At 41.7% G+C, this 8,946-nt stretch overlaps 1 protein-coding gene across 1 annotated transcript in view; it reads right to left on the bottom strand.

Annotated features, from left to right (window-relative positions):
* Positions 1-218: 218 nt before the first annotated feature.
* Hmga2 (high mobility group AT-hook 2) overlaps positions 219-8,946 on the bottom strand; it is a 108,945-nt gene continuing 100,217 nt past the window's right edge. The window contains exons 4-5 of the mRNA XM_059245789.1: positions 4,808-4,840; positions 219-389 (exon numbers count right to left, since the gene is read on the bottom strand). Of these exons, the coding sequence (XP_059101772.1) occupies positions 219-389; positions 4,808-4,840 (204 nt within the window). The remainder of the gene's footprint in view (positions 390-4,807; positions 4,841-8,946) is intronic.

Below are 8,946 nucleotides of genomic sequence, written 5' to 3'. Positions count from 1 at the left end.
AAGGTAGGGTTAAAGACAGAAACTCAAGAAAAAAAAAAGTTCCTTCATTCGATATTAATAACTTGAAAGAAAAGTCTATCACTCCTTCTAAAACTAATTTTTTAACTTTTGTGGTTGAGGATTTACCTCAGTTTGCTGAAGAATTCGCTAATTTCTAATTAGCTAGTTTCTATCTATCTACTGCTTACTTTATTACTTTAAAATACAAAGTAACATTTCTAGTAAGCCTTGTTTTCTGCAGTTGGGAATTTAAAGAGAGTCAATGTTAACACAGCAGTCGTCTTCACGGTTAGACTGGCGGGGATGAGTTCCTGCCCATAAGAATTATGGGAAAGACTTGCACTTTGCGATTCATGGCACCTGGTGCATTTTCCAAACTCAATCCCTCCCTTGCAGAGCTCGCCTTAATTTTTATAAACACACATGCTTATAAATACAAACACATATGCTGAGACAGCATCATGCTGGATTTGCCCCCTCAAAGTGACCTTTTGATGCTTTTTATCCCAGGGAGTGCGAGCATTCTTTACCACAGAGCCTCTGTAACTCAGCATTCTTGTGACATATACACAATGGAGGTGATCCTGGTGGTCTTCATCTTAATGGTAGGATTTAGCAATTACCATACAATTTCCCCCAATTAAAAAAATCATTTTAAAAACATGTAATGGAAGCATTAGGGGAAAGGGGGACGGACCATTTTGAATGAATAAAAACCTCTAAATTTTTTTTTGAAAATTTAAATCTTGAAATATGAAAAACTTAGCAGCCAAAGTAAGCTAGAACATATCACCCTTCCCTGATATTACGAACTTCTCATACTTTTCTTGAGAATTAGGGAAGAGTCGTTGTTATCGGGCCACATTTCCTAGATGTATACACAGGACAAAGTCCAGGGATGGCCAGAAGGAAGCACTCTAGTCATGTGCATAGCAGTCTCTTTGCTTTACACGTGACACACTTAATCTTGCTGATTGCCACCATCTCAGAGCAGGACCTGAATGTAGCCCTGAGTGATGAAGAAAGGCTATGTATGAGTCCGAGTCAATCCAGACTGCCGGGAGACAAGCCCTCTGGGATGGAATTGTGAAAGAAACAGATGGAAGGGAGTCTTCAACTGTTCTGTAAAATTTACATTATCCTCTGCGAACTTCCACGTAATGCCCGTGTTTACATAATTCATCACTGTGCCTCGAGACAATGTAAATTAGGCAGTCCAACGAGCCATGTTCTCTTCCCTCTTAATTCTGTCTGAGCGCCTTTCCTTTAAAGGGAAAATTTGGAACAAGGTCTGTAAAACAGCCAGACAGATCAGGGGATGGCCATTGCTTCTCTTGTGGCTTCTTTCAGACTTCTGATTCCCGTGTGTGTGTGTGTGTGTGTGTGTGTGTGTGTGTGTGTGTGTGTGTGATTTCACTTATATTGTCCTTGGTGTTTTAAAGCCCAATTTACGATCATTTGCAGAGCCGTTAATAATTTCTACCTGTGATGCATATGTTTGTGCCTTTCTACTAGCCTACAAGCCATTTATTTCACCTACAGCATCTCCTTCTACGTCTCCACTTTCCCTTCTGTGACTAGACAGGCCACAACAAAATCAAAGAAGCCCATGGAGTTCAGCTCTTAGGGAATCCATCCCTTTAATAAGCCATGACTTTCTACCCATTCATCTGTATCCCCTATGGATCACATATACACCGACATTTTGTGGCTATTTGCTCATTAAACAAATGTTCAAACATCTTGTCATGTTTTTTTTTTTTTTTTTTCTTTTTTCACCGAGTATGCTCATTCTCGGCTGCCCATTAGGCTAACATGGAGAGTTCATAGAAAGTACTTAGGCAAAGGTCTTCCAGCCAAGCAAGCAGAATGGATGACGTATGGGGCCAGTGGTTGTGGGTAAGTGTTTAGCAACTTGCTGTCTAGGAAAACAATGGTCTGGATAGGAAGCTTATGCCAATTCCCATGGTGTAAAGACTCACATAGTAGACTTTGAGTGAACACAGGATTTGAAAGAGATGTTCACATCCAGCTCAAAGTTTAGGTGCTTTGTATTATATGCATATGAATCTTCTCTAAGCACAGCTGCAATAGGAACCTCTGCACCCCACAATTCTTCTCTCTCTCTCTCTCTCTCTCTCTCTCTCTCTCTTTCTCTCTCTCTCTTTAAGATTTATTTATTATGTATACAGTGTTCTGTTTGCATGTATCTCTGCAGGCCAAAAGAGGGCGCCAGATCTCATTACAAATGGTTGTGAGCCACCATATGGGTGCTGGGAAGCGAACTCAGGACCTCTGGAAGAACAGCCAGAGCTCCCAACCTCCGAGCCATCCCTCCAGCCCCCTGCATCCCACAATTCTCTAACGAGTTACTTTTTGTTCAGTGTGTCTTCCCTATGACACCAAGAGGAGAATTGGAATCAATGCTATCAAACCACATAAGGTTATTAATCTATAGACCATGATGCAATGCTGAGCCTCAAAGTAGCCTCTGACTAAAATACACAGCACTGTTCATTTACTTTCTCTTGATTTTTTCTTCCCAATGAAGGATGAAAGGTTATCAGAGCATATTGAGTGTTTGTTTACATTTCGTTTAATTAAATATTGCTTAAGAACACTGAACATTTTTAGTACTGCCCATGCCATGCTGGGAACAACAAAGCGAATGATTTTCATTGTTGTCCTAGTACAGCTTTGCATTTATCAAACTCATAATACATTACATGTAATTGTTTTCATTCACTTTGCCTGTATCTTTATATGCATTTGAAAACTTTAGATTTTTTTTTTGCTTGTTTGTTTTTCTATGTGTCCTGGAACTCACTCTGTAGACCAGGTTGGCCTTGAACTCAGAGATCTACCTGCCTCTGCCTCCAAATTGGTGGGATCAAAGCTGTATGCCACCACTGCTTGGCAAAAACCTTAGTCTTATCCCAAGCAGTATTTCTAGAGAGGTGTACCTATGTTAAGGCTGCCTGCATGGTATTTTTCTAAGCAAAGCGATGTAGTTTTAGGAGAAAGCTCTCTAGAGAAACCAACATTTCTACAGCTATTTTTAATTACAGGAAAGAGGTTTACAAATAACTTCATGACTCAGGACACTACTTATGACACTACTTACTGACTCGATTTACTAGGTTCTACCTGCATGTCCACATGGGAAGAAAATAGCAGGACACCCCCCCCCCCCCCCCCCCCCCCCCCCCGCTTTTCGTGCTGAGAACTGAACACAGGTCCTCATGAATGCTAGGCAAGCCTCCACCATGGAGTTACATCCCAGAATATATTCTTATATTTTCTTAGTTTGCAGTCTTGGAAATGATGATTAATTTATATGTCAGTGATACTTTCTTTGAGACATATTTCTTCAACAAATACAAATTCCATGCTTCTATGTATACACTGTAGCTTGGACAAGAAACTCCAGGCTTATGGACTGAAAGAAGTGAGGATAACTTTAATTTACTATTGCCGAGTTTTTTTTGTTTTGTTTTGTTTTATTTTTTAGGTTTTTCGAGACAGGGTTTCTCTGTGTAGTTTTGCGCCTTTCCTGGAACTCACTTTGTAGACCAGGCTGGCCTCGAACTCACAGAGATCCACCTGCCTCTGCCTCCCGAGTGCTGGGATTAAAGGCATGCGCCACCACCACCCGGCGCCGAGTTATTTTTAAGTGAGACCTGAGAGTTCAGGAATGTGACACTCTGGCATAATTTCCAGTTGGTCAGTCTCACTGTAGGTGTTTTAGGGTATCAAATACTACAGAACAATTCAATGGTCTGCTGTTTTCAGCCATAAATCAAAAGTAATTTACAACTAGTAAGTCCTATGGCAAGTCAAAGAATTGTGGACAGTCAGGAGGAAAAGACAAAATTTAGCATTTAAGAATTGATAAAATGGGCTGGAGAGATGGCTCAGCGGTTAAGAGCACTAGCTGCTCTTCCAAAGGTCCTAAATTCAATTCCCAGCTACCACATGGTGGCTCACAACCATTTGTAATGAGATCTGGTGCCCTCTTCTGGCATGCAGGCATACATGCAGGACAAATACTATGGACATCATAAAAAAATACATCTTTTTTTGAAAAAGAATTGGTAAAACAAGCCAGGCACCATGGCTCATGCCTTTCATCCCAGCACTTGGGAGGAAAAGGCGGGTGGATCTCTGTGAGTTTGAGGCTAGCCTGGTCAACACAATGAGTTCTAGGACAGCCAGGGCTATGTAAAAAGACCTTGTGTCAAACAAAAAACAAAACAAACAAAAAAGAATTGATAAAACATAATAAAATTAAATTCTTATTTACAGCCCTGATACAATTTTTTTTGTATGTTACTTGTGTTACTTGTGTTTCTACACACACACACACACACACACACACACACACACACAAAGGCACAGGCACATGAGCACACACACACATATACACACACACACACACACACACACACACACACACACACACACACACGAAACCATGATGTGTGAGTGGAGGTCAGAGAAAAAAATTACCACAGTTGTCTCTCTCCTTCCAACATGCGGACTCCGGGGTTCGAACTCAGATCATTAGGTTTGGCAGCAAGTGCCTTCACCAGCTGAATCATCTCACTGGCCCTGTTTGGGTTTCTTAATAAATAATCTCAGACTATATATATTCCTGACTCGGAAGATATAATGAATGTTCAAGACTATTTTGATGCTGACATCATCAAAAGGAGAAAATGCTAATTGAAGGCATGGAAACCTTTTTTGGTACATATTTTACTTGCGTTCTTTGGGGAGAAAAAAATTGTAAGGGATCATGCCTTACCTGAGCAGGCTTCTTCTGAACGACTTGTTGTGGCTAAGGAAGAAAGAAACAAAAGAAATGTTACATTTTAAAAGGAAACATACAGAGGGAAAAAAAGCCAAATATTCACGCTTTAAGTGTGGGTGTGGATCTGCAAAGCAAAGGAGAAAATTCAACATTCAAAAAGTTCATCTACGTTAAAGAGTGTTTATTCATAATCTTCACTTGTGAGGGAAAGAACACACGTTCTTTAGTACTCATATTGAAATAAATTTGCTATAAGAATAACTCAGTTTTCAGTCTGCATGCCATCAAACTTGAAGAGGAGAAAACCCCAACATCCTAACATTTTTTTCTAATTCTTTACCAAGATAAAACTTACAAACCACCCAATTCACTCTTTTAGAGTGGCTAATTCAGAGGAATCTTTACTCTATTCAGCAGGTGCGTGATCAGAGCCACAACCTAATTTTAGAACATTTTCATTGTCCATAAAAGAAACTTTGTATCTCATTGTGACCACTCCCCATGGCTTTCCACCTCCCTCAGCAACCTCCTGAGCTGAATTTACCATCAACCTACCCTCTGTTACATTAATTGGCTTGTTCCAGACATTTCATAGTGGAAGAATCATGCCTTGGGTCTTCTCACGTGTCTGCCCCCTCTCATTGATGAATTTAATTTCCAAGTGAGGAGGGTAATTCATACAGTAATATCTGAGATGGCTAATCTTAATTGCATTGACAATAACCATGGGAATACACCCCTGCCTGGGTGTGTCTGCAAATGAGTTTCCAAGAAATGTTTAACGGAAGAGAGAGGACCCACCCTGAAAGGGGCAGCACCATCCCGTTGTCTGGGTCCCAGGCTGAATGAAAAGGAGGAAGAAGTTGATCAGCCACACTCATCTCTCCGCTCCCAAAGAGAGAAAGTAAAGTGACCACCTGCCTCAGGCTTCTGCACGGGCTGCAACTGCAAGCCCAAGGCTACCCTTAAGTTGCCTTTGTTGGGTCTTTTGTAACAGAACTGAGAAAATGGCTACTATAGTATCAACAGTTAATTGCTTTGTACGCCAAATGTATACCAACCACATTCTACCTATCTGGATGTTCATGAGTTGGTGTCTATTCCGGCTATCTCCATCTCTTGGCTATTATGAGTGGCTCCTATGAGCACTCATAAACACACTCCAGCATGGTTATGCTTTCATTCACTGTGGATAATGTAGGAGTGGTATTGCTGAGTGATAATGACAAGCCTCTCCAACCCTCTGCCAGCCGCTCTAAACTGAGCAGCTTCTAGATGGGTTTCCAAAGCAGTTACACTATCTTACAGACCCGCCAGTGATGAAGGAGAGTTCTAATTTTTCCACATACGTCCCAGCACTTGTTACTGTCTGTCATTTTTATTCTAGACTTCCAACTGGGTGGAAAGTTAAATGCCATTGCTCCTATTGAAATTCTCTATTCCCTAATTACAGGAAACATTTTTCATGTGCTTACTAGTCATCCACTTAGCTTCTGTAAAGAACTGTGTATTCTACTGCTTTGCTCGTTAAAAAAAAAATGTTATTCATTTTTCTTTCAGCACTGAGACCTGTGCTGGCTAGTTTTATGTCAACTTGACACAGGATACAGTCATTTGAGAGGAGGAAACCTTGGGGCAGGGGGAGGTCTCCCTAAAGTCAAGCCTATAAGGTGGGGTTATCCCTGGGCTGGTGGCTCTGGATTCTGTAAGAAAGCAGGCTGAGCAATCCATAATGAGCAAGCCAGTAAGCACTCCTCCATGGCCTCTGCATCAGCTCCTGCCTCCAGAGTCTTGCCCCATTTAAGCTCCTGTCCTGACTTCCTGCAGGGATGGACTGTGAGGTGGAAGTGTATGGCAAATAAAGCCTTTCCTCCCCAACTTGCTTTTAGCCATGATGTCTCATCACAACAATAGAAACCCCTAGCTAAGACAAGACCCAAGGTTCTTTTGTGCTCTGGGTATAATCCTTTATCAGATCTACAGTTATGAACATTGTCCCCTGTTCTATGGATCCATCCACTTGGTTTGCTCATTTGTTTTTTGAGACAGGGTTTCTCTGTGTAGCCCTGGCTGTCCTGGAACTCGATTTGTAGACTAGGCTGGCCTCAAACTCACAGAGATCCACCTGCCTCTGACTCCTGAGTGCTGGGATTAAAAGTCACATGCCACCATGCCCAGCTCAGTCTATTCACTTCTGTGATGGTGTCTTATGAAGATTTATTTTCCTATCTCCACCTGTGCATTTCATTGTCCTGGTAGAACAGGGCTCCTCTCTTCTCTTCTGAATGAAACTTCTGAGTGAGATCTTCCTACAGCCTAAATTAATTTTTCAACGAAGTTCCAGAAATGATTGTTACTCTTCAGCGGTACAAAATGTGTATTGGAAGCCCCAGCCCTTCAATAGATTGCTTCCTGAGAACATGTTTATGTCTTATTATAAGCCCTATTAATTTCATTTACACATTCCTGAAGTTTGCAAATACAACTAAGCCACCTTGATTCAGAGATTCAAGCGAAGGAAATGAAATTGCTACAGCCCTTCAGAAACATAAGAGGTGAATTAGACTCCCTTTATTCAGAATATAGAATGTCTGTAATGGAATGATGTTTTCTTGGATATTGAAAATACTATGTAAAGTTAGCAGAGTATTTTTTTTACAGATGGATTATTTTTTAAAAAAATTAAAGACATTTTAAAAAAGGAGGAAAAGATATTTTTACTTGGCGGGGGGTGAGGGGAAGTAGAAAAAAGACTTTGAACAGCAGTAGAGATAACATCACCATCTTCAAAGCCCAGGTTTTGAAATGATTTTTTTTTTTCCAGGCAGACTTGAACCCAGGAATCACACGGCTTCATGCCTCTTAGGATTCCAAAGTGTGTGCTGAGAGAGTATTCATTTCCGAAAGGTCACTTTTAAGAAGAAACCGCCTTGCTTTTTTCTCTTTTCCCCTGCCACTTACACCTGTACACTTTAACTCCCAAACCGTTTCAAATCCACACACATTCCTGCAGGCTGTCTGGCTCCTACTGCTCGTCAGCCCCCTCCTTTCTCTGGCTGGGGAGCTCCATTCATGCGAGTCCCGCACAGTGCGTCTCAATGAAACTCTCTGAAAGGGCTGCCAGCTCACCCAATTTTCCATGAATTAGGTCCTGACACTTCAGTGAGGGGAAAGACAGTGTCTGAACCTCTGCCAGCCTTGGCTCCCGGCCTAGTTCATGTCACAGAACTTCTCGCAGCTCCACTTCATCCTTCTCAGGCCACCAAACAAACAGACCCTTGAATGCTTTCAGTGCTGGTTGTGGTTAAGGCTGCTAGGATGTTTTCCCAGCCTCTGGCACCCGATGGCTCCAGACTGTGCCCAAAAAGTTTTTGTTGTTGTTGTTTGTTTTGTTTTTATTTTTTTTTATGAATGGCTTTGGTCTAAAAACGCAGACCAAATCATAATAATACTACTGCCATTCATAAAAACAGAAAGGAAGCAAACTGCCAGCCAGGAAGCTTCCTGCACAACAAACTGTAAGCCTCTTATCTCGCCTGAGGCATCTCTTAGCTCAGAACTAAGTGTTGAGACGGGGAAGCAGGATTCTTACAGTTCTTGGCATCAAACACACTTGGCCGCTGCATCTTCGTAAAGATCGAGTGATAACTCTGCTTATCAATCTCTAGCGCAGCCAACATTATGTTTTCATAAATCTTAAAAAGAAAAAAAAAACGCCTAATATTTTACACATGCATATCCCGCAGAAAGGTGAAAATCCTTTATATTTTTAACACCTGCCCCCACGTGCCTGGGAAGGCACGTACCTTAATGTTTTCACTTTCTCACCAGAAAACTAAGGCATGGGAGCGTTAATGTCCTCTAGTTTATTCCTGAGACTGAAACAATCTGAGTTTATTAATTCCCTTGATCTCATGCGGAGACACATTCACTTCCAACAATACAAAGCAGTTCAGTCTAGAGCCAGCCCAGAAGAAAGGGCTGGGCTTCCTGAGCTACCTGGGGTGGAGGAAGAGGTTGACTTTCCTCTGTGTATCTCTCAGGAGCTCCCCACCTCACCTCCACCCCCTACTCTCTGGCAGTCACTGCTGGGCCAAGCCCTGCTAGGTCAGCTCTTCTTAGGTACTGATGCC

The sequence above is a fragment of the Peromyscus eremicus genome, chromosome 18, assembly GCF_949786415.1.
Source record: "Peromyscus eremicus chromosome 18, PerEre_H2_v1, whole genome shotgun sequence".
Taxonomy (NCBI): Eukaryota; Metazoa; Chordata; class Mammalia; order Rodentia; family Cricetidae; genus Peromyscus; species Peromyscus eremicus.
The sequence above is the reverse complement of the archived record's forward strand: the minus strand, read 5'-3'. Positions and strand labels throughout refer to the sequence as shown.